Source organism: Pipistrellus kuhlii, unplaced genomic scaffold (genome assembly GCF_014108245.1).
Source record: "Pipistrellus kuhlii isolate mPipKuh1 unplaced genomic scaffold, mPipKuh1.p scaffold_m20_p_5, whole genome shotgun sequence".
NCBI classification, from domain to species: domain Eukaryota; kingdom Metazoa; phylum Chordata; class Mammalia; order Chiroptera; family Vespertilionidae; genus Pipistrellus; species Pipistrellus kuhlii.
The window spans coordinates 57,455,048-57,482,648 of record NW_023425551.1 but is presented as its reverse complement, the minus strand read 5'-3'; the positions used below and the strand labels follow the sequence as shown (position 1 = coordinate 57,482,648).

The following is a 27,601-nucleotide window of genomic DNA, read 5'->3' as shown; positions in this document are numbered from 1 at the left end:
TGTCCATGGCCACTGGCTAGGCCCATATGCATGCACACAAGTCCTTTGGTTGATCTCTCCCCCTTACTCCCACCTTCCCCTACTTTCCCTCTGAGGTTTGAGAGTCTGGGTCTGTTTTTGTTCGTCAGTTTATGTTGTTCATTATTTCCTCTAGATGTGTGAGATCATGTGATCCAAGAAATACCCTTGTAAGAACCTAAACTGCGACAAGCCATAATGGTTATGCTGAGAGGCAAATAAGTCAGTCTGTAGTGAGTTCGTTTCTGGGCCAACAGTTCTTTTGAGTCCCAATTTCAATGTCAAACAGTTCCTTATTTGTACATGTCAGCCATGGTATTTCAGATCTGGTTGATGGACAAATGGTGGTGATACAGGTCCGACTGTCTCTGGTTTGGTCCCGGGCATCCTTCAGCAACACGCAGCTGCTGTCTGCTGGTATGGCGAGGCATTGTCAGCGTCTTCCATCTCTGAACTTTTTCTCTTCTGTCTTCATGGTAGAAAGTAGAGATCTTCTATGGAATTACCTAGTGCTTGTGATAAAATGCATGTTCCTGCAGCTCTCTACCCTAGAATCTAATCCAATAGGTCTGAATTAGAACCTGATATACATTTCTTAAAAGTGCATCTGGGGAGATAAGAGATCAACCGAAGGACTTGTATACATGCATATAAGTACAACCAATGGACACAAAACTCTGGGGAGGGAGGGTATGTATGGGAAGGGGGGGGCAATGTTAAAATATGTACACAGATAACAATTTAATAAAAAAAATAAAAGAATAAAAATAAAACTGCATCTGATATTTCTTAGGCACATTAATGTTTTATAAACATGGCATCAGCTCTTTCTTCTAAACGTTTGAAAATGAAAAGAGAGCAAAAGTGAAGGGGCAGACCTTATAGTTGGGCATTATTGGAGTATCACATTCTTCTCTGTAAGCATCTAGTTTCTAGATTAGTGATTGCAACATCACACCCAATCTCCAAGAATGCACACCACAGCAGGTCTGTTTATGTGCCTAATGCTCTCATCTTAGGCACAACCATGTTTGACCCTTTCAGTCATTAAATTAAGAAAACAAAATGGTGTTTAGGCATGAAAATATTTATTTGAAAATAGTAATTCAAAAAATCTTCTGTGAGAATGTTCCTCTAAGTATTATACAAATGTTATATTAGAAACAAAATAATTGAATGACGGCGCTTATGGCAGTGACACAGGACACCATGGGACCAGTGTTTCATTGTATTTTGACTGTAGATTTGACTTAGTTAAGACTTAAAGGCAATATCCATGATGTTCCCAAAGCCAGGGCCATGCTGTGGAGATGAGCTGTGGATTTGCACTCTAGCCTCCTATTGTAAGAGCCTCTCTCTGTAGCCTCAGTTCCCTTATGCTTATCTTTTAAATCACCAGTTCCTTGTATGTACCAGCAAGTCCAAAGCCACCTCCAGTTCACAATTGCCTATAAGGTATACAGTCTCCTATTACATTTATTCAGATTGGATGATGTCATAATGGAGAAAATGTATGTTAAGATTGTTGGAGCTTTCTTTTGTAGTTTATACAATGTTTAGCATCATAATGTGAGAGTTATATTTTTATTATGAGTTCCAAATAGTAGGTCCAAAACCATGCCGTGGTTTATTACAGTTTTATTCCTCAAGAAGAAAAATCATTTAGGATATCTACATGGAGGTCTTCTAACCAGTCTGTGTGTTTACATCATTAGTTTTTCTTATCAATTCTCAAACTGACATGAACTGCACAAACCTCTTCCTTAGCCTCTGGCATTAAGAATAATAACAAGTTAATTCTGCCTTATTATATTTCTCTTAACTTCCTGTCCATAAAGATTGAACAAAATAATTCCTTTAATTGTGGTCTGAAACTATAAGGCTACTTGGAAGTAGATGCATTTTGCGGCAAAATATGCTGTGATCCCTTTTAATCACAATTGAAGTTACATCTCTAGCAGGCATCCCTCTCTGCTTGGCTGGCCAAGCAGACCCTTACAGGTGTCCCACTTCAAAGACTACCTGCTACAGGCTGGTCCGTGACCTGCATCTTCAACCTCATTCGCAGCTCTAAGCAGAAACGGTGATCATCCCTGTGACCCCTTGCTTCACAGCAGTTCTTTGTCTTCACACTGTAAATGTGTTTTGTAAATTAGGTTAAAAAGTTTTCCAAATAGTTTAACTCTAGTATTCCTTCTAGTTGTTGTCCCAATTTTCTCCTTTTTGTCCACATTACAGGTTGTATTAATTTGATGACTGTTTCTATGTTTGTTTTTACCACCTGCTCTCCCTAAATACATGAATTTGCTTAGAGACATCAATTTCTTACGTTTTCTCTTTTTTAGAAATGATATATGTATAATCATTGTGGATAATTTGTAAAAGAAAATGAATTATAAAGACATTTTTTTTTCCGTAAACCTCAGAGATCAGTATACTATGGGCTCTTTAAAAATGTGCTTATAAATGTAGCAAAACATTTTCCTTTGCCATTAAAATTTCTTTAAAAAATGGTTTTCAAATGCTGCATTAATTTTATTATTTACTAATTCCTTAGTTTGTAATTGTTTGCTATTTCAACTGATTCTGCAATCAACATTTGTTCATAAATGTTTGAACATTTCTCAACCATGTTTAATCAAATATGTTTAAGAGAGTAAAAATTGCCAAGTTGCTAAAGACAGAGAATTCCTTGAGTACATCTTTTATGATGATATTGAAAGTATTATCTAACTTTTAACTTTTGCCAATCTAATAAATTAAAATAGTTATTATAATTTATCTTATATGGTTGATAGTGGAATGAGCATGTTTATTAGTTATTATCATTATTTTGTCAGAATTATATATTCAAGTAAGATTGTGCAGATATCTTCCTTGGTTTGTTTTTAAACTTTAGATTATATTTATGATCATTCTGGTAAATAACATTTTATTTTATACAGAAAGTCTTACATCTATGACATGTATAGTATTAAAGCATAATATGCTAATTAGAGCAGACAGCTGGATGACCTTCCGAGTGTCATTCTGGACATCCTTCCATATGAAGCCTTGGCAGTGGGGGCCGAGGCAGAGGTGGTTAGGGGCCATCAGGCAGGCTGGTGAGTGGTTAGGGGTGATCAGGCAGGTAGGCAGGTGAGCAGTTAGGGGCCAGCAGTCCAAAATTGTGAGTGGGATGTCTGGCTGCCAATTTAGGCCAATCCCCGTGGGCCTCAACTGGCAGTCGAATATCCCCTGAGGTTCCTGGATTGTGAGAGGGTGCAGACTTGGGTGAGGGACCCCCCCATCATGTACAAACTTCATGCACTGGGCTTCTAGTCTATGAATATTTGCCTGTGTAATCACCACTTTCTCTTAACTTTTTCTTTTCTCTTTTCCTTTACACTTTTCCTCTTTCTCTTGCCACTTAACTGTGGGATTTTTATCTTTCTAAGCTTCAAAAGAGCATAGAACATTTGTAATAGGATAATTGTGAGAAGTAAATAAGATTTTATTGTAGCTCAGTGTCTGACACACTATAATTCTAGGTAATGTTTGTTGTTTGATTCATATAGCTTTTACATGTTTATTGTTCAATTTGTTGCTTGTTTTACACTTTGCTTTAATAATTTTAAGAAATTATTTAGAAGTTACTATTGTTAATATAATAAAATTATTCATTTGAGTACTTTCATAAAATTCAGACATAAAACTCTCATTAATTCTACCAGTTTTAAAATTGTTTTTTGTAAGTAAATAAATCTGTTGTCTGCAGAGACAACTTTTTTTTGTTTTACATTATTGTTTATTTTATAAATGCTTTGATTCTAATTGTGTTGGATTTACTTCCAAACCACTGTTAAATAATCATTGAGAATTCTTGTTTTGTACTTTTCACTTTTGATGATATCTCTAGAATTTCATAACTATGTAGGATATGACTATTGATTTGAGACTGTTTTTATTGTTTTTTTCTAATCATATTAAGGATTTTTAGTTTTAAAAGAATTTTAACTCAGAATAGTTGGTGAATTTTAAAGTTTTCCAAATCCATTTAAATTATATTTTATCACACTTTTCCCAATATTTATACTTATTTACTCTTGTGACTAAGCTCTACCTAGTTGGGAAAAATGTTGCCTCTCATAAACTACTAACTTCAACCTAGTATTTTATTTAGAATTTTTTCATACATTATTTTGCTTATGATTTTCATTTTAATATTTTTTGTCATATTTTGCTATAGATGTTACCCTCATTTTATAGAACAAATTTGGTACTTTTTTATCTTTTCCAAGTTCTATAACATTTTGTCTGTTTCAGGAAATAACTTTGTTGTAAAAGTTTAAAAGTCAATCCCTCTCTAGTGTATATAAATCTGATTCTTATTAGCAACATCTGGTCCTTTTTAACAACATTTCCTGTCTTCTTTGTTTATTGGGCAATTAAATATTTCTTGTGCTTCATGAGTTACTATTGCAATTTTTTCTGAATATTAATGATTTCATAAAAATATTAATATGTATAAATATGGTATTACCTTTAACATTAAATGAATACATTATGTAGCTATTGGTTGGCCTTTTAATTTTTTTAACATATATTTTTATTAATTTCAGAGAGGAAGAGAGAGGGAGAGGGAGATAGAAACATCAATGATGAGGGAGAATCATTGATTGGTTGTCTTCTGCACATCCCAAACTGGGGAGCAAGCCTGTGACCTGAGCCTGTGCTCTGACCCAGAATGGAGCCGTGGCCTCCTGGTTCATAGGTCAATCTTCAACCACAGAGCCACACTGACTGGGTGGCCTTTTAATTTGTATACATATTTGTATGTCTTCATTGGTTTCATTAGAGTCTTCACATATATTGACCTTATCAATGATTGATTCTAAGCTTTTTCTGTTTCTCATAAATTTACTTCTTCCATATTTTTGGAATTTTTTTATTCTTGAGGCTCACCATTATTATTAATTTACAAATATAGTAACCTTCTAAAATCCCAAGAGATTTCTTTTTGTTAATTGAATGTGCCTGTCTTGACTTCACTGGTGAAACACTCTGATGAATTTCTCTCTTAGTTTTTTGTCTACTTTCACTATTTCTTTTTATCTTCCGTCAAAGTTCTGCTTGCCTTTTATAACCCCAAATGTGGGCCTTCCCCAAAGCAGTCAATAATTTTTATTCATTTTGCAGTCCTCACCCTACCTCCATCAGAGTAAAAAGTCAATAAGCCTGTGTCCTCTTATTGACATTCTTAGTCCATCTGCTAACATTTCTATTAAGAAGTTACACTCTATCCCTAATCAGTTTGGTTCAGTGGATAGAATGCTAGCCTGCAGAATGAAGGGTTCCAGGTTCGATTCTGGGCCAAGGGCACATGCCTCAGTTGCAGGCTGGATCCCTGGCAGGGCTGCGTACAGGAGGTAACCAATCGATATATCTTTCTCATATCAATGTTTCTCTCTGTCTCTTCACCCTTTCTTCCATTATCTCTAAAAATCAGTGGAAACAAAAACACAGCAACAATAACAAATTACACTCTCACCTTAAACTCAAAGTCCTAAACTTCTAAGTAAATCCATGTTGTGATTTCCTGATCACTGATAGAGTCAGTCATTTATATACTTTTTTAAAGTTTTGAACCCTGAAGGTATCTAAATCCTCATCTCTTCCCCTCACCTGCAGAAATATAATGCACTCCTGCATTTGTAGCTGACACAGTCTGATGGAAAAGTCTCCACAGGCGCTCTTTCCTCTTTAGCTGACAGTGCCCAAGCTGGGAAACAAACATGGTGAATTCAGTAAATGTCCAACTGTAAAATGTTTCAGCCTCCTCTAAATTCGCCAGTGATCCCCTGGGGCCTCCTCTTTTCCTTCTTTTGGAAGAAACCCTGTCAACACTCTGCCCTTGGGATGACTTTCCCTGGTCAAAGCCGCTCTGTGTCCCTAGGGGACAACGGAGATTTTAATTCACTAAAGTTGTTCTCAACAGTGAGATCTTTTCACTATTAGTTAAAGCCTCATAGAAGTTCTCACAAAAACTTAGTAACTTTTTATTATACATGCCTCCCCCCAAAAGAGAGAGTCCAAGATTTGGAAGATAATAATAGAAGACTATTTTGCTAGGGGAGTAGGGAGACACATAATACATTTCCCCCCCCTGAAATATTTATTTTCTAGAATGAACTTGAATTACTTTTACATGTGGGAAGAATACCCTGCCTTTGTGAGTTTACTTTTAGTATTGTAGAATAAAGAATTTGGGCCTTGAAAACCGATAAACCTAACTTTGATTCTCAGCTCTTTATAGTGTAACTGGGTACTACTACATAATCCTTTACTTCGTCATCCCTACATTCGGTGAGGGGGTAAGAATTTTTATTTCAGAGAAATACAAATGAAGTAAAAAAAAAAAAGTCAACATTTCTACCAAATCGTAGTGACATAGTAGGTGCTAAAGAAATCTTCATTTAAGTGCAAAAAATAAAAAAAAGACTGAGTATAATTTCATATGTTTATTTCATGGTAACTTTGTTAATGGATTTGTTGAAATTTCTCACTGGTTAATCTCAGGGTGGGACTTAAATGGTTTTAAGCATTCTTTTGCTTAAAGCCTAGAAATTGCCTTTTGTAAATCAGTATGAGATTTGGAGGACAATGACTGAGGTCAAGAAAGAGAACCATGAACCTACTTTAAGTATGTAAGTCAGATCACGGAATTGTGAGACATGCTGGATACCAGCGTAAGATGCTCTTCATCTTTAAAGGAAGCTGTAAGAAGGAGATTTAACAATTAAAAAATATTCTTTCATTGAGTTATCAAAACTGATTCAGCAGTGTTGCAAAAGTGATATGAGAATTGATAAAACATTTTGATTTAGTCTCGGTATTTAACTTCACTAATTTTAGTGGTGTGTGTTTGTGTGTGTGTGTATGTGTGTGTGTTTTAAACGGTTTCTGGCTAGTAATTACTTTTTTAGCTGGTGACGTCTTTTCATTTGCAAATGTGTTTCTGGGAAAGTTTGAATGTTGGCTTTTTGGAAAATGACTTTATTTACTCCACAAAGGTCATTCTTAAATGTCAAACATCATTTGGTGGATTTTCTTGTTTTTGGGTGTTTTTTTTTTCTTTCTTTCTTTTTTTTTCAATGTGTGGAAGGCTGTTTTTTCCAGACTTTTTTTGAAGTAAATCTTGTGTTTTGAGGTAGTGGGAAATTCTGGTTCTCAGAAACCATAGGGTTTGAGAAGAACATAGAGCGCTGTTACATAGAAAAATTAAGTCCTTGTGTGATTCAGTTATGACCTTTACGAGTAATTAACAGATTGCTTGTCTGGAAAAGGAGTTCAGTTCTTTCTCAGCCATTTACTAAGAAGAATTGAGTACTGTTGTGAAAATTTTATTATTTTCTTAAGATTGGGCCAGAAACTTTTGCATTCTAATTAATGCCTTTTCAGTCTCAGTAACTTAAGGATTGAATGTAAATTTTTTCTGATTTTTTAATGGGACTCTTTGAGAATCAATCGAATGTCAACTGGGACTTACATTTTTCAATGCTTCATTGAAAATTGAAATGCATTTCCTATTTATGCTCAGTACAGAATATTTTCAAAGAAGGAAAATTAAAAAGGCATCTGTTGCCAAGGGTGAAAGCATTAGGGAAGAAGCAGTGTGATACATTACTCACCATTAAAATATTTTCATTATCTCCAACCTCATGTAAATAACTCTTTTGGAGGGCAACTTAATAGCAATTCACATTGTGAGACTCTTAATTTAGCATATTTTCCTTCCCATGAAGTATCAAGGAAAAACCTACAAAACAGTTGGAAGGTACCTGCAGCTAAGATGATAAAAACTGAGCAAACATTAGCCTAATTCTATATTCCACCATGATTAACATCATAAGACCATGTATTCCAATTTGGGAAGTATATCATGCAAAGTGCAGGGATATAAAATTAATTTTGAAGTTGAAAGGCACTCTAGTGGTCCAGTTAACTATTTGGCCTTATATTATAGTTGAGATCATGGCTTGAGCATTAATTAGATGTGATTTTTGAATCCCAGACCCAACATATCTTAGCTGTATAATGATGAGCAAGCAACATAATCACTTGAAACCTTACCACTCCATATCTGAAATGGGACTAGTAATAGAACCTAACTTGTGAGGAGAATAGCATTTAAATATAGGGCCTAACTCATTGAAAAGAATTCTAATACAGCAAAATGAGCTTTGGTTGATGGAAAACTCATGGAAATAATGGATAAAATGTAAAGACAGCAAAAATGAGCTAAACTGAAAAGAAAGGGAAATGCATATGTGTCCATAAAATAGAACAGTAATAATAAAAAGACAAAAGGCAAAATTTTAAGGGTAAGCTGGTGGCTTTTAAATGCATTGTACAGTTAAAATCTCTAAAGGGCTAAGAATTAGGGATTCCTTGCTGCTTTGTGCAGAGAAGAGTGTCCTTAGCTTGTGGGTTGGGGAAATAAAGTTAATCCAATTATATAAACCCAGGTATCAAAGAACTGCCCTTTATGACAAAGATAATCGGGAGAGATTTTACTCAATGGCCATGAAGGCCCTATGAAACAGTGAGAGGAAGCTTGCCTTCTTTCACGAGGCTTAGACTGAGGGGAAAATAAATATATGCTATCACATACCATGTGGGTGCATGGTGTGAATTTATATTGTACTTTGTGATGTAACAACTTAAAGTCAAGAAATTTACTACTGTGGAAAGACACTTTTATACTGAGGAATACAGGAGTTTTAGGGAAGGAAAATACTACACAAGATGCACCTTAATAGAAATAAGCTAAGACAAAATAAAACAAATTATGTGAGAAAACAGATACCATGCAGGAGAATCAGCAAAAACAACAACAAATATATATACAAAAATACAAGGAGCGCACTAAGAACTAGAAAAAAAAAAATCCTTAAATAAACCATAAAAAATATGTTTAAAGTGTTTTTTTTTAAGAGATAGAAATAATAACCAATAAGTACAGAGCAACCTAGAAGAAAAATAGATTTGGAAATGATAGAACTATTAAAAATAAAACATATAGTCACTGAAAATAAAAGGCCAGTAGATACGTTAAGCACTGATTTGGACACTGTCAAGTAATATATTTGTGAACTGGAAGATAGACCCGAGGAAATGATGCAGTGAATAAGATTCAGATCATGATGTTATTCACTAATAATAATTATTTTCCCACTTCTTCTTTCTTTTTTCTCTCTTTCTGTTCCAAAATACTTTTTAGTCATTTTCAAGGCACAAGATACACTGATGGACAAGATAGACAAGATTCCTATTCTTTAAAAAAAAAAAAATATATATATATATATATATTATTGATTTTTTATAGAGAGGAAGAGAGAGGGATAGAGAGTCAGAAACATCAATGAGAGAGAAACATCGATCAGCTGCCTCCTACACACCCCCTACTGGGGATGTGCCCGAAGCCAAGATACATACCCTTGACTGGAATCGAACCCGGGACCCTTCAGTCCGTGCCGATGCTCTATCCACTGAGCCAAACTGGTTTTGGCAAGATTCCTATTCTTATGAAACTCACAATTTAGTAGGTTGATATAGTTCATAAACAAATAAATAAAAAAGACAGATATTGATAAGTTCTTCACAGAGAATTAAAATCACGTCTAGGGAATGACTGTATAGGTATTTTGTATTTGGCAGTTAGTAAGACACTCTTAAAAGAGGTGAAATTTTAGCTTAAATGAAAATTATAAGAATGAATCAGCTATGCAAAGATCAGAAGAGTTTCCAGTTAAAGAAATCAATTAATGCAAAGGAGAAATGAACTATCTATGTTTAAAGAACTAAAAGATTCTAGTATGGATGGAACACAGTGGGAATAGGGAGAATATGAGATGACCTTGGAGATGCAGGTGTGTGTGTGTGTGTGGGGGGGGCAGATTATATAGGGTTCTTAATAAGAGCCAGGGTAAGGGGCTTGCATCTTATTCTAAGAGTTGGGAAGGCATAAAGGACATTAAGAAGGGTATTTATTTATACCTGTTTTACCATTTACATTGTCTGCTATGTGGAGAATAGATTATAAGCAGGAGAAATGGTGGCAGGTGGAGAGGTGGGGGTGGGGCAGTAGCCTGGACAGTCAGGAAGCTATTGGGGTGGACCAGGTGTTACAAGGTAGTGGAGTTTAGGCTAGAATGTTAGTGGTAGAGATGAAGGATGTTGACAGATTTGGAACATGCTTTGAACAGAGATATGTTAAGATTTGGAAAACTGTAGATGATAGGTTTGGGGGGGAAAATAAGAATCGCAGATTCTAGGAATCAAAGTAAATCCCTGTAGGATTTATATCTATTGAATTCATTATTCATATAGCACTTCCAATGATATAAAGCTTGGTACTTCATATGGACACTCATTCCTTTTAATGTGCCCCAAATAGTTAGAAAGTTGTTCTTATGGAGTTGACCTCTTTTCCCTAACTTACTTCTTTCTTAGTTAATGACAGTTAATTTTCTCTTAATCCTTCTGCTACATGATAGGTTTTCAGAAAGTAAGAGGAAGTTAACATTTCTTCCTGGTGGCAGTAGTTGTTTTTTTTGTTTTTTGTTTTTTTTCCCTAAGCTAAATATTTTCAATTTTTATTGTAATGACGATATGTTTTTATGGCTCCTATAATTCTATATTGAAATTTGATAATTTAAATTTGCTTAAACCTTTCCTAGAATTTATTATCTAAAGTACTTTATCCATTGAGCACTCAAAAATTTTATCTCCAAAATAAGCCAGACGTTAAACTATAATTTTTGACACAACTGTCACTCCAATTATTGCGGTTTTATTATGCAGAGCCCTCTTCTTTCCATATATTTTACTTTATGAATATTTTTCTTTAAGAAATGATGACCACAAATAAATGCTAAGTAGTCTAAAAGTTCTGAATTCTATGCTTTAAAAAATGCAGAGTTAACAATGAGATTTAGTACAGCTTTTGCCCAATCTGGACTCATAAAACTTTAGTCATCAGAAAAACACCAGTATATCCATTTTAAAATAACTTGTAAAATGAAGCATACCCCAGCTAGGAAGATACACTCTATGCCAAACCTCTGGCCAAATAATAATAATAATATATGGAATCACCAATATGAAGACATTATAATTAATTGGAAAGTATCAGGTAAAACATTAAAAAAATCAACAAAAACTACAACACAAAAGAATACATTCTCCCTTCAAAGAAGCAAAACCCTAATTACTTCTCCCACTTAAGCCTTGGTGAAAAAATTCACTATAACTGGGTAGTAAGAGCTAGTGTCCCCTGCAAAGTTTGGGATGAGGGAGGAAGAAAAACTCTAAACTGAAACAGGGAAGGACTTAGCATGTAAGAGATGCCATCCTTAACCCCCTTGCCTATCCTTGGCCACCAGCTCTGTAGAAACACCCATGATGATGGCTAATGAACTTTGGACTGTTTGCTAGATGATGTTAGGGTTCACACAGGGTTAAGAAAGTACAAAATCAGGTTCAAAACCATGTTTAATGGACATTACTAATGTGAGCTACCCACATACCAGTATGAGAATGTCTATCTGTTACCCCAGAGTGGTCACCCGTATGCTCCTGAGTTCTCCAGCCTTCAGAGGACTGTCTTTCCTTCAGGATAATTTTTTTTCCCCCAAGATCTTTTAACCTCACCTCCTTTCTCCGTTTTTCCCCAGTAAGCCTCAACTTCCCTCTGTGGCAACCTTGGTAAACTTCAAATTATGAACCTGTGAATACGTTATTCATTTTTCCAGATCAAACCATACGTCCTATCTTTACATAACCAAACCGGACCAGCAAGATAATTTGGTAAACCTAAGACAGTTTTCTGCATTATAGCTGGTCAGCTTTTATTTTGCTACTTATTTATTCACAAATTATATTGAGCCCCGCATTTGTATTAAAAATAAATTTGAAATGCATAGCTAGGAGCACCTCTCATAAGGGAAATGATTCACTTGTTTTTCTAAATGCTGAGTTTGTCATCAAAATATGCAGGTGGCACTGCAGGGTTGGTGTTTGAAAAATACACATCAGACTGTGGAAGCAGGAAACTGTTTGCTATAGGAAAGGATGGAATTTCTGAGGGAGAAAATGTTGAGTCAGAACCAGAGGCAAAACGCACATTTAGAGGAAGAAAAATCCAAGGCAGTGAAGGAGACAGAGAAGCAGTGAGGAGGAGGGAGAAAAGCAAATCAGCAGCTTTGGAAGCCAAGGGAGTGAGCATTTTAGAAAAAGCTGTGGGATGGGGGAATCCAATGCTGAAGGACTCAGATGAATGTAACCGTTTCTAAGAGGCAAATGACTTTCAAGAGAGCAGTTTCATTTACGGAGGCTTCAATTCCGATTGCCTTTTATTCCTGGGTTCCTGGTCTCTTTAAAGGTTTCTGTAAACAGGAAAGAGAATTGCTCAGAGAACGAAATGGAAAGTAATATATTTAGCACATGCCCTTTAATAATCAGAAAACAGGAGTTCCGTTTACCCAGAGGTAGTATTTAGTGATTACTTAGGGGCTGAGGTGAGAATGAAGTGTGGCTTGCAGTAACTAGGAATACCAGGACAGGTAAGACAAGGGAACGGTGGCTCAGGGGGAAACTCGTTCAGTGTGCTCAGCAGAGAGGCTGGTCCCCGTCCCAAAAGGGAAAATAATCCCCAGCAAGTGGAGTGGAAAAGACCAATGCTGCAGGCACATGCTGGTGAAAAATTCAGAACTCCAAGGATTAAAAGAAAAATCCTTAAAAAAAGGAAAGAATACAACTTATAGGCAAAACTGAATTCTGGGATTCAGTATAAGCTATCTTCAAAATCCAGTGAGAGAAAAAAATAATTCTTGATCTTAAATTCTAGGCCTAGCCAAGCTAACATTCAAGTGTCAGGGCAAAATAAACCCATTTTCGAACCCTTCTCCACTGAAGCATATACTTGAACAAAATTAAAAACAATTCCAAGGAAAAATATCAACAAAGGAATTAACACAATGAATAGTGATGCCTAATTTATTGAATTACAGTGTTCTTATTTAGCGGTTTGGAAATAAATGACATGTGTGTGTCAAGGCAGAGGACAAGTGGTGGCACACCCAAACCCTTATCTTGGTTTGGGAAACAATACTGATATTGACTCACTAAAAAGAATGATAGATTAAAGAATACCTATGAGTAAGTATGACAACATTAGTGTATAGCAAGAATATTTTAAGTAGGATATCTAGAGGACAAAAATAATCACTGAAAATTCCTGTTAATCCAAGAAATGTAGGAAAGAGGAAGGAAATAGAAATGGTGAGAAAATTTTAAAGAGAGACCTTAATATAAGGTGGAAGAAATAAGTTTATAACATTTTAATAAACACAATAAATGTCCATGGGTTTAATTTCAGATTGAAAGAAAGAGAGTCAGATGGGATTTTTAAAATCCAGCTCTATATGTTGCATACGTGACATGTACTTAAAATAAAATGACTCCAAGGGGCTGAAAATAAACTGTGAAATGGCTGTAACCGACAAATGTGATAATAAAGCAGGAATAATAGCATTGATACCAGATAAAAGTCAAATATGGAAATATTGAATATTGAAATATGAAAAGCACCAATCAGAATAAAGAGGGATATTTCATATTGATAATAATCATATAGACCAAAAAGATCTAGCATTTTCTCTCCTTACACCATCTGTTGTGAAGTATATTAGAAGAAACATTTCAAAAACAATGTGACAATATCTATCAAAATATAAACTGTGCTTCCTCACAGCAAAACCATTTATAGGAATCTCTTCTTTGGTACTAAACCTTTGAAAGCAACATAAATGTCTAGCAATAAAAATATAGGGAGGGATGGTATAATTTAAAAAATACATATATGTATGCTTTTTTTTGACAACTTCTTGAGTTTTCAAAAATAAAAAAATATTTTAAAAGATAGAAGAGAATAGAATGGAAAAAATAGTCTCTTCTAAGTTATATAGAGTATAGAACCAGTGTACAACAAAAACAAAAGTTTGAGGGGGAAAAAATTATTGATAATACAAGAAAAACCAATGAGATCACAATACTTTGGGGGCCATACTGATATGCCTTTTGTGTCAACAGATTTTATTTAAACAATTATCTTAATTCTATAGAATGATCGATATGAGATATATGAACAAGTCAATGAACAAAAGAATAAAATAAAAGTAATTAATCTGACTAATGTGTATATGACTGCTTATATTTAATTTTTATAAAGAGCTAGCTAGTAAATTTAATTCTATATAATAAAATGTTATTATGCAAATTAACCCTGATGGTAGAATGACCAGAACGATTGCTGGACCAGTCACAGTGAGGTGCACTGACCTTGGTCCCTTTCTCCCCCGCCAGCAGGCTCTGAACCCCTGATGGCCACCTGCAGTGGGGGCGGGGCCCGTGAGTGGGTAGGAACAGGCAACCTCCTGTCTCTTGCCCCAGCCACCAGGCACCAATCACGGGATTATGAATGGGGAACCAAAGATGGGTGGTGGCAGGGGGTGGGGCCAGCTGTGAGCAGCTGGGAAAGATGGCCCTGATTACAGGCCAGGCCTAGGGATCGCACCTGCACACAAATTTCGTGCATCAGGCCTCTAGTATTCATATAAGATCATAAAAGCCTTGTATATCAGATTAAGGCTAACTGTAAAATTTTCTCCTACAAAAATGAACTTTTGTCTGCTTTGTTCAAAGCTCTATCTCCAGTGCCTAGAACCTTGTCAGAGATGTAATAAAGTGCTCATCTAATATTTGTTGAATGAATAAAATTTATTCATTACCAAATGCTTTTGAAAGCATATTGCTTTCTAAAAATATTACTTTCCAATGCGAATGCTAGCTATAGCATAGTTACATAGATTTAAATAAGAATCCGGCAGTCTGAGACCTCAAATTCAAAGTAAACCATGATTTAGTGCTAGATATGAATCAAGATAACTATTCAAAATTGGTTGAGTTAAGAAAATTTTAGAAGCAACCAATATAACTCTTTGTCTTACTTAGACTCTAATGCTTATGTGTCTGTGTACAGACCCACTAATCAAGCTTGGTATGTCCTCAAGGAGGCCTTTTGGTCTCTTGAAAGATAACCCCTATGTTCATGGGCCATTTTCTGACCTGAGAAAACAGCAGGAGAGTGTAAAAAAGACCTTATAGCATATTCCCAGAATCCCCTTTACAAAGAGAACAAAGATGTCAAGAGATCTTAAGGAGTGATGCTCTGAAATATGAGCTGCATTTGTGGCTGCCCATGTATTGTACTTGGCACCTCCACATTCGGCTTTAGCCTACATTGTTAAAGTGTTCTTAAGTGTCTCTAAGTACGTGAAGCATTGCTTTGAAAAAGCTCATAATTTTTAGTTCTCTCTGTGGAATGTCACTTGGCTTTAATACTAATAATGATAACTTAAGAAAACAAGTTTTGATATATGCTACTTCATTATAAAGATAATTTATATCTTAGGAAAAAAATGAAAATGTTTTCCATGTATAGTCATTTGTTCCCAAAATATAAGCTAAAATTGTAAGGGAATGATTAAGATGGTATTCTGTTTATTTTTACAAACTATTATAAATGCTATATGTATGTCTTAGTAAAATCATTTTCATTAAGGAAGTCAGTTTGCTATTTCCCTCAGTAAATATGTATACAACGATATTACCTTAAGCTAAAATTTCTATAATTAATTATAGAAATATAGCAGTAGACAAATGCAAAACATGACTAGAACTATTTACTTTGATATTACTAGATTCACTAAAACTTATCTGAATGAACATAATATATGTTAAAATGTTTAAAAGAATAAATCCTCTCTTACCTTCAGATACAAAGAGTAATCTTAAGGACATGCTACTAAATCGAATATAATTTAGGTGCAATAAGATGTGTCAGAAATATACAGATACCGATGTCTTGTGAAAAAAAAAACCAAGCCCATTTCTTAAGTATTGAAATATTTTGATCTAGAAAACATTTATCTAATTTTAAACCTTAAATTGGGTTGTAGAATGTACTCATTATTTTATATATTATTTATTATATTCTTTTTAGTATGTATGCATACAGTAATATTGATTTATGTTAAATTATTCTTTACTGTTATAATAAGTGAAAATGAGCTTTGACAAGTTGAAAAGTGCCATATGGATTTGAGCCTTAATTTAAAAATCATAGAAGAATCATTTTTCTTAAACATTCTAAATAAATACATTATATAATACAATAGATACCATATGTAAATATATAAAGGTAATCTATATCAAAAATTTCAAACCAAAAAGTGTCACTTTTTTAAAAGCATTGACTTTCTTATAAAACTTTTTTCATGTAAACTTTTGGGACATTAAATGATTTGAGTTGCCAATAGTTTGGAACCAGGGGTCCAAAGATGTCTTCAGACTGTAAGCAACCACACTCTGTTCTTGTTAGGAAAATATGGAAATACTCCACCTGCTTACTTTCTTATATTTAAGGGACAACTGCTTACTTTCTTATGTTTAAGGTTCCCTAAGATCTTTGTTGGCCACTTTAACAATATTATCCAAATCTTATAGTGTAAGAGTTTTAGCCTTCTGCATAAGTTGTTAGCGCTCAGAGTAAAGCATCTTATTTTGCCACTTATGTGCTAATGTGCTAAATTCTGATACAAGTCAATAAGAAAAGACATTCATTTATTAGTTTAATATTAGAAGTGTAATTATATTTTTCACTTATGTGTTTCTACATTTATTTTCTTCATAACCAACAAATAAAATACTTTGAAGCTACTAATAGCTTATAAAAATTCAATAATTATCTCAAAAAAGATGAATAACAAAGTGGATAATATATAAGAAATATATAAGAACCCTTATGTTATTACATGCATTAGTGATATTTTACATAGAGCAGTGTGCCCAATTTATTAACATTTTCCAGAAGGAAGGCAGAAAATAAATATAAACATAATTATTTAAAGGTTTATACCCCAAATTTCCTATGATCATTCTACATAAAATGTTTTATAATATTTCAAACAAATGTGGGGATATCTTTAAATAAAAATTATGTGTAATTATTTCAAAGTTACTATTTGGAATAAAGACATGCACATTACAGAATACTTGTTTAAGAATATATACACTAAATATATTTGATAATAATTTCTATAAAATATTTTATGTTTTATAGTTTAACAACTCAATTGAAAATTCCTGAATATTTTTAATTGTTTTGTAAACATACCAGCAGTATATCTTTGACAGTTCTATGTTTTGTCCATTTCTGTAAGTGGCACAAAATAACCCATTTACTTAGCAGAATCACAGTCAACTATGTAATAAAAGAATTTTTGTGCAAGTATTTTGAAAACATAGATTCTGTTGGGTTATAGTAAGAAATAGCAGTATTTTGGTCCCTATACCCAGATATCTAACTATGGAATACCAAAAAATATAATTTTGAGGAAAGAATATCAGTTAACTTCTTAAATTTCAATGATGGATTTCTCGGATTCTTAATAAGTCTTAATATGCCTTTATTTTTTAATATTTCATAATATTAATTTACTCAATTTTGTTTAAGCATTTAATAATTATTTTTTATAAAAAAAATTTTCTTGAATTTTTTTTGGAAGTTGTCTTCTATCTCCTTATTCTACTTCTATTTGGTTCTTTGGGAAAATAAAATTTATATTTTTATAATCAACAGCACAAAGTATGTTTTAACTGGTATCCTTCAGAATTTCAACTAATGACGCCTCTTTTAAAATTCCATGTTTCAAATAGTTCATGCCGGTTCTAGACACGTCTTTGGTAATACAGACTCCAGGCATATCTCCTATAAGTTCTATCTTTTGATAAAGTCTCTGGCTATCATAGGCACTCAAAAAATAGTTGTTGAGTGACAGAATACAATTTTTAAGTATTAGCACATTTTAAAAAATATTTTCTAAAAATATCAGAATGATGTCAATGATTGGTGATCTGGGCTGCTCTTCACTGTCTAAATCTCAGCTATTTGCATGCAATTAGCCAAATGTATTTCCATTAAGTGTAAAAATAAATTAATAAATTTAATAACTAATACTCCTGACTAACTATGAATCTAGAATGCATTAAATAGAATAATCTTATTTCAGAAAATTTCTAGTTGTTTCTTAACAAAATTTGTTTGCACTGCTATAATCCAGCCAGGTAACAAAATATTTATTCTGTCAACGAGTTACACCTTTAATATTATTACACACTATGATATGACAAGTCAAATGTCTATTTGAATGCTTAAAAGATGTATGTTCTCTTTAGAAACATATTAGTAAGTCATTATTGTTAAGAATAATATGTTATCTAGAAAATTAATATAAAAAGGTTCTCAAGTATAGCTTAATATTTTTATTTAAAAATAATTTTACATATTTCAGAGGACCAGGCCATGATTAGTGGATTTCCTTGAACTATGAGCTTTAGAATATAAGAGACTCTTTCTTATTTATCTTTAAAACTTAAGTACCTCACACATTAAATAATTAATAAATGTTTACTGACAAAAATCAAGCTTTTTTTTAGAATATTAATCTTTCTTTAAGGGCAGTGAGATTTCAGTTCTAAGTAAAGTGATATTGAAAATATTTTTATAATAACCGGAATACATTTATGGATAATAAACCTATTGACAGAGTAAATGTTGTCCATCATCATCACACATAACTAACTAACTTCCAAATACTTTGGTAAGAATTTAATTTTTTACCCACTGAACTATTCTCCAAGAAAGTTAAATAAATAATTCTAGATATCCAGAAACTTACATTTTGGAAAAACAATTGTTAATATGAAATTCATTTATATAATAAATGTTGAATCTCAGTTATGTGCAAAGCAGGACATGATTTCAAAATCCATCAACCATGTTTCCTTACTATAGAAGTGTATAATATTCTGGGAGGTATAAGACAATCTAATAATTAAAATGAAAGCCCATTATTGACATAAAGCTAAACATAAGAAAGACAGAGGCTGATTATGATTGGTTAATAGGGAAAAGTTCATGGAAGTGATGCCTTCTGAGTTGGACTTGGAAAGGATCTTTGTCGCAGGCCTATGTAGAAGAGCTTTTTAAGTAAAGAAAATCGAGAGAAAGGATGCAGTGGCTTGGCTATTTCCATGACAAAATGTAGTGCCATTTGGCCATGGAATGTAAGTAGGACATAACTTTGAAGGTTTGTTGAGAAGCAATAATAGCCCAGGCTAGGAAGATTTCTGCGGAAATACAAAGGAAAGTTAGTGTTTACATTGCAAGAAAGATTGCAACCATAGCTATTATCAACTAATCTAATGTTCTGCTTATGTAGACATTAAAAATTCACACATGGTTAAATAACAAGTGGATACCTGTTTTAACTTTTTGATTACTTCAGTTTCACATTTTAATAACCTTTAATTTCCAGACAAAAACTTCATAACTGGTAATTGACCAGCAAGTGTCGGTTTTCAAGTCTATTAGTTTCTTAATGATGTACTTATATATTCTTGGATGGGGGGAGAAAAGACATAAAACTATACTTAATAGATTTTCAAAACCTATCTTTCACATAACTTTATTTGAATCCTATTTCTGGAGACTAGTGCTTTTTATCAAAAAAACATAGTCTATGAACCTAAATATGGATTTAATCTCCAATCATTTGAGTTTACACTTAAATGCAGTTTTTACCCACCACTTAATTGATACCATCAACATCAAGACATAGAAATTAACCCTGTACTTTCATAAGCCATGTATCATATGTACATACACAAAATTATGCTGTACATTACTTCATTTGATTTCATAACTCTTTTTTCTTTGCTTTCACCAAAGCAAATCATGTTTTTATTTGGCTATGCTATTTTTCTCGTGTAACTAATGTAGTATATTATCTTTGCCAACTCAGAATCATTTGAATATGAATCAACAAACCATTAAGAAAACTTATGCTATAAATTAACCTCAACCATATTCTCTACCAAAGAGAATAGCAAAAACAATACTGTGTTGTTTTCTAAGTTTGGATGATATAAATAGCCTTTCTTTTCATTAGAAATGACGAAGATATCATTTGAAAGAGAACGCATATGTTTTGAAAATATCTCAGAGAGAGATATGGATGGAACTATAACATTTGTTGTTAAGTCTTACCTTTGATAACAACACTAAGAAAAAGAAGTTATTTTTTTCAAACACTTGTCACATAAACATTGACAAAAGAAACTCACTTGATTAGATAATAGCTTACATGTTTTACTTACAAATTCAGGTTGTTTTGAATTTGAAACTATAGATTGGGACATTTAGAAAATACTGCCATAAGAGTTGTTTTTCTCTCTGATAAAAGGAATAAATTGTTTAGTATATTTTGCATCTTATGGGGACTTCAGTTCTTCAGTTTTATCAAGGCCTCTTATTAGTTCTCACTTTTTTTATCCTCACCTAAGGATATGGATTTACTGATTTTAGAGAGAGATGGAGAGAGAGGGAGAGAGAGCGAGAGAGAGCGAGAGAGCAAGAGATAGAGAGAGAGAGAGAAAGAGAGAGAGAGAGAGGGAGGCAGAGGAGAGCGAAACATGGATAAATTGCCTTACACCCAATCAGGGATCTAATGCACAACCTTCTGGTGTATGAGATTATATGTCAACTAATTGAGCCACCCAGTCAGGGCAGTTCTCAATTTTTAAAAGTAATTTTTCAGATAAATTATATTGAGAGCACTAATCAAATATATCATTTCAACTTTTGGTTATGTAAATAATATGTAATTGAGTTCACAGGTGATTGAAGAATTTCTTAAGAACTGTGACCTTCTTATAAGCTACCAGCACTAATGTTCATATAATATTATTGATAATTAGTAAAAATGACTACAGTGAAGAATAGTATTGAAATTAAATTGTATTATACATATCTTTGAGAGATATAAATCACATACCAGCTAATAATATGAAATAGTTCACTTAACTACTAATACCTGTTTTAGAAAAAATAAGTACTTTATTTGTGTTTAAACTTTAGAAATAATTAAAAATTGAACATGATGCTTTTAAAGTCATCTCAGCAGTGTCCACCAACATACTCAAACCACTAAATGTTAGGATTATAGTCCCTGTACAAATAAACTATTTTTCCTTAGGAAACAGATTGTGAGCTATTATCATGTTTCTACTGATTTGAAGAATTTTCTATTAGAACAGGTAATAAAGTCATTCAGTTAAGAAGTTGTGGGCATGGAATAATTTATCTTTATATCCTTTGCCTTCCCAGTACCATAGCTATCTTAGTGTGAGCATCAGAGACCCCAATGTATTTATGTAAACATGCACTCTGACCTAAAATGCCCCCCCACACACATTACATACACACACACACACACACACACACACACACACACACACACACACACATTACATACACACAATTTAAATGACATTCTAGAGGACAGAAAGCAAACATACTTGCACTTCTTTTGCTATTGAAGATCCAGAAAAATCCAATTATCTATACAATTTTAAAATATAGGATAGTGTAGAAGAGCCTAGATATAAACATTTTAAGTAGTCAGTTTTCAAAAGAACTGAATGATATGTGATTAGATACCTATAAGCATAATGGTTTAAGCAGCACAAACTATACAAATAAAAGAATGGAATGAAAGGATGTTGTCAGTAATAGAAAATAGTGGTGGATTTTAGAAGATTAAACCAAATGACATTTTAGGAAAAATTCCATTTTCTGCTTTGAATTTTATCTAAACCGAAGGGGGAAAAAAAGAAAACACAACAAATACACATTTTAATGGAATATCTGGAAAGGATATCTTCCAAATCAACTTGTCAGGTGCCATACTTTAATATTTATGTGGGGATTTGCCAGGATGGACAAAACACAAAACGTGTGCTAATCTTTCTCCTTACATAAAAGACAAGAGTTGGTAGAACAGCGCTTACAAAATACACTGCTTATTTACACAAGTACGTTTTGTGTAACATTTTAGCAGAAGATTATTTAAGCATCAATGATGAAAGGCAAAATAGTGAGCTGGTGAAATTATCCATTCACAAATTTTGACACTATTAGTTCTGGCAATATAACTGCACTATCATTAAAATCTGTTTTACTCAATCGTTTTTTAATCCTCACCCAAGGAAATGGTTATTGATTTTGAGAGAAAGAGAGAGAGAGAGAGAGAGAGAGAGAGAGAGAGAGAGAGAGAGAGAGAGGAGAGAGATCCCCTACCATCCATGCTCTGACCAACTGGGTATCAATCCCACAACCTATGTACATGCCCTGACCAGAATCTAACTTGTGCCATTTGGCCAGGCTACTCAATCATTAATAATTTTTGGCATCTATAAAATACCTGGTCTTAAGGGCTTAAGAATGTTCTTGGTGTAACAGAAATCACCATGATTTCCACCTCCTCAGAAATTCCCTTCCCCTACCTACACTCCTCTGAGCCCAAACAGACAACAGTTCCATAAGTGAGGCTTTGATTTTATTAAAATTATTTAATAAATGCAATAAGCATGGAACTCTTGCATATTTGAAAGCCTATGGATTTTTTAAAAATATATTGCATTGGATTTATTATTTTTTCAGCTGATTTTTTTCTCTCCCCCATTTGTCTGAGTCGGGCCCAGACTTTCTCCTTTCCGAGGAGGCTAGACCACTACAGGATTGAATAGTAGACACCCGGAGTCACATAACTAACTCTAAATATGGTTAGAAAAGACACGAGGACTTCTTTGGAGGCTGGGGAGGAGAGAATGAAAATTCCTTCAGCCACCATTTTCTATGAACTTTTGAGGACCAAGGGCAACCTCATCTTCGGAAAAATAATCGATCAAATGAATGTTTATCTCAGGAAAGCTAGGGTACAGGCTTACTCATTCCTCAGTAAAAAGTGCTGAAAAACTTGGTTGGGGGTCTTGCTAAACAGCCATGCAGCAGCTGTCAGCCAGGCTTCTACCTCCGGAAAACAGCAGCTCACACTGGTTGTGTTTTTCTGATGTATTGCTTCACAACGTTATCAGAAAAGAGTACACTATTCTTGTTAATGAAGCTGAGTTAAAACCTGGTGTTAACCTGACTGTTATTGTTTTTTGAAACCTTGTTCTTGTTTATAGATTTTTTTTTACTTGAGTTTAGAAATATTCCAAGCAGTTCAGTCTAGCAAATTTAATATTGTTAATTTAATCAAGTAACTTCTAGGTAAATGCAGGAACATATTGCATGAGACAGTAATGTAATTTGTGAGAAATGTCTACACACAAGCTTTCATATACCTTTATTCTGTCTTTAGAATTTGGAATGATGGGAGATCATACAATTAAAAGTCAGCGACCTCGATCTGTTCATGAGAAAAGGGTCCCTCAGGAACAAGCTGATGCTGCTAAATTTATGGCACAAACTGGTAATACGTTAGTTACATTTTTCTATTTATTGTTGTTAATTTAATGGAACCACTGCATGTTTTCATAATCTTTTGCTGCACATTTGTCAGTTTTTGAAGCTGATATTTTTTTTGACCCATTTTTTTTTTTGTCACCAGTTAAAGTCCATAAATGAAGTAGCTGTGAATTGAAAAATGCAAAACTACAATGTGTTAAGGCTTATTTTGCTTTCATTATGGGACATTTAGGATTTACATATTATTATTTACTATGTGAATTAACTACTTTAATTTAATCATTAGACTTTTAAAGGAAGTCAACAAAGTTATTTTATCAATAATTGATAATGATAGGACTTCAGGATCAAAATTATAAATAGGAGTTTAAATGATAAAATGTAAATTAACAATATTTAATATGTTGAATATTTTTCAAATGTCATATATCACATAAATATTAACTGAATGTTAAAATGTATAGAAGTGTTAGAAACAATTATTTTTATGATTTTATACTTTTGCTTTGCAAAATGTTTTCTTATATAAGCTAATTAATAAAAAGTTGACATTTGTAAGCTGTAATACAAATAATTAAATATCAAAAATTACTTTATAGCTTAAAAATTTTAATTCTAATTTAATTAGATTAATTTAAAATACCTCCCTCTAAATATATATACATATATATATATATATATATATATATACAAATAAATACATTCATATTTTGGCTCATCATAATAAATGGGCTGTAATTTTATCTGGATACATTGCATGTGTACATTCTTGGATGAAACATGTTTAAATTGTGTTACAAACATTTTCAGGTGTAAATTTTATTTTGGGAAATTACAAACTAACAGTTTTAACAATGTCTTTATGAAGTTTTATGCATTTTGATCTAATAAGCTGTATACCATTAATATAGAATTTTCTAGTACATGACCAGCCTTTTGACATGACATTCCGAATTACTTTTTATGGAATTCCCTTGAAGAATGTATATTTTCTTTAGTTCATATGTCCCTAGGATAACAGTAGTTTGGAACAATAGATTTGAATCTGCAACTTAAAACTGTAAATTCTTAATAACTTGTGCTCTTGGTAATGGGTGAATGGCAGATTTTAATACATTAGTTGCAGTTAGGTCAAAGAATTCTCAGAATAGCAGGATGTTTAGAATAAAATAATACATATTTTAGTATATGTATATAGATATATGTTGCAGCCAAATCCAGAAATGAAGAAAACTTACTTAATCTGAATTGCTTTTGGTCTACCTTCTTAATTTTAAATAAAGTTGATTTGTATTTTTATGATTTGCTTGAACAAGACAAATGTACATTACTAGGCTCAGGCACATTTTTAAATTTCTAAATGTATTTTTCTTCTTTACAGAAAGCAAAAAATTTTAACCGCTACACAGATGTCAGGGGACTTTCGACTCTTAGTAGAGGCATTAGGGTGTGGGCTGACTCCTCAGCAGCCTCCTTCAGTGCCGTCTATGGGGCAATAGTAAGGGTGTCCTTGCTTTTCACAAAAGAGGTGGCAGACATCGGTTTACTGGAAAAGACTTAAAATTAGGAGTGAAATGACAAACTTTAAATTTCCAGTAATGTGGTAAAATTAGTTTATGCTTAAATTAACATTATGTAATTTGGCCAGTTTTACCTAAATTCAGTTTTGAGATTTGCCTGCAATATATACCCACAAGATTCAGTTTTTGTCTAAAACCTTATTTCCTAATGCAAACCATATGGAACATTATGTTTCCTTACTAAGAAATTACTAATTCATTTTTCAGGAATTGTTCTGTATCTAATATATGGTATGATATTCTCTTTGTAAAATAGTCGACACATTCATTATATAGATCTATGAAGAGCTTTAAAACCATATCCCCATAATGTTAACAATAATTCAGAAACAGCAATGAACTTCAAAATTATGGTTTGAAAATATTTTGGGGGAGTTCAAATTGGTGAATAATAAATATTTATTATTTCACTTTTATCCAAAGGTAGTATAGGCAAATATAAATGCATATTATTTGTTTAAAGTATAAAGTACTCTGATATTAGTAATAGACTGGAAAACTGTATTATATAAATAGTGTTGTTAAAAATAAACTGACACTAGAAAATTAAAAAAATAACAGATTTTCCTTTAATGCTTTCTGACATTATACTTTATTTAGGTGCTAAGGGAGTTAGTCTGAATAAATACAGCTACATGTCCATGAAAATTGTTTTACTTATAAAACTTTACTGTTTCTTTCAAAGCAAGAAATGTTAATTTCTAACATTAATTTGAGAACAAAGAATGATGCAATACAGGTAAAATCTAATAAAAACTAATTGTTATATTAGTTGTGAAAAAAAACAAACAAAACAAATGCTGTCAAGCTTTATAACTTAAGAATTACTTCTCAAAATTAGTAACCTGCCCTCTTCAATCAGTATGATCAGTAACTTATATTTAAAAAAAAACAAACTTTCCATACAGTAATCAAATGAGTGGATTTTTTTTAAAGAGTAACTTTTGATAAGTAGGATTATTTTATCAAAATAACTCCAGTAATTGTTATAGCTAGCTTGAATGAAAATGGACAGTGTTCCAATAGCCTAGTATACAATTTGTATTTATTATCAAGAAAAATTAAATGAAAGTGATCAGATATACACATATAATGACAATATAAATTAAATGCCAATAAGACAGCTTAGGAGAACTTCTTTAGAAAAATAGACTTTTAGCCTATATTAGTAATACATAGCATGTTATATAAAACAGAAAAATAAAAGTATGCTTCTAATTTCATGATTTTAACATACTAGCACAACTTTATATTAATATTTTGTTGATAGTTTAAAATGCCCTGTCATATATAATCTTACCAAATCCTCCCAAATACATTTTGAGGTAGATGTATTACTTATTTTATTGAAAGATTCTAAGGAATAGAATGACATTTTTAGGCACAGAGCTAATAATTTGATAGCTTCCCATCTAACATGGGTCTTTTGACTTTAATTGTAGTGTTTTCCAGTTTCCCTTTATGTTTGGTGCCAGGATAAAGAGCATCAACAGTGCTTTGGATACAGAAGCCTTCTTCATGATATGTAATGTTCCTGCTCAGTTCAAATTAAGTAACTACAATAGTTTGTGCTATCTCCAAAGACACATATATTAAAAATTGAATGCTTTATATTACACTTTCTTAATATCATGAGCTTAAAAATACAAACATCTTTTTTATAAAACATATTAGCTATTCCTCACAATGACCAAGTGTTTGACTAGAATAACCTTTACACCTTTTGGAATGAAGAAGAGGCAGCATGAAAATCATAACTATGCAGTGGAAAGGTCATTTGAAACTAGAGCATTTGAGGGATGGCCATCCTTTGAGTAGGTAAGCCAGTGCTTGAGTGGCAAAATTTGATTCATAATTTGAAAGCTAATATATATTGTACTTATTTATTTTGTTTTTGGTCAACAAAATAAACATTAGTTTGGAGAGTGTGAAGAAGGCCAATTCTGAGCACTAATGATCAATCTCTCATGATCCAGGCATCACTCCTTAGCCTGTTCAACATCATTATGGTACCATACATGAGGAAGCAACCCAAATTCATACATGTTTGTACAGAAATACATTTAAAAGTAGATCTTGATCCTGATTCATTGCTCAGTTTAATTAATTATTTTTTCCTGCCATCAAAACAATGCAAGGGGAAGAGAACTGCTTTTATGGAAAAAATATAACCAATTATTTATAATCTTGATTCTTTACTTACTATAGAATTCACATTTTTCAAGATTTTCTGGCCTTTAAATAACTAACAACCATAATGTTTCCACTTCATTTAATCTCATTACAAATACAGGTTGAAATATCAAATGAAAAAATTGCATTACATTTTTCCTAACCTTAACCTTAAATTGTCATGCTAAATAAATATGTGCATATGTACATATATGTCTGGAGATTTTTAACCATTGTGGCATTATTTGGTTTACAAAATGATGATTTTTAATCTTGATAGAGTATTCTTTAACATAAAAGGACAAATTATGAGGCAGGTATTCAATAACATACTATGAATTAATTATATATAAAT

The 27,601-nt window shown here is 32.8% G+C and overlaps 1 protein-coding gene across 2 annotated transcripts in view; it reads left to right on the top strand.

Annotated features, from left to right (window-relative positions):
• Nucleotides 1–27,601, top strand: part of ADGRB3 (adhesion G protein-coupled receptor B3) — a 692,295-nt gene that overhangs the window by 234,066 nt on the left and 430,628 nt on the right. For both annotated transcript variants that reach the window (XM_036414772.2, XM_036414773.2), the window contains exon 3: nt 23,388–23,498. In XM_036414772.2, the coding sequence (XP_036270665.1) occupies nt 23,388–23,498 (111 nt within the window). The remainder of the gene's footprint in view (nt 1–23,387; nt 23,499–27,601) is intronic.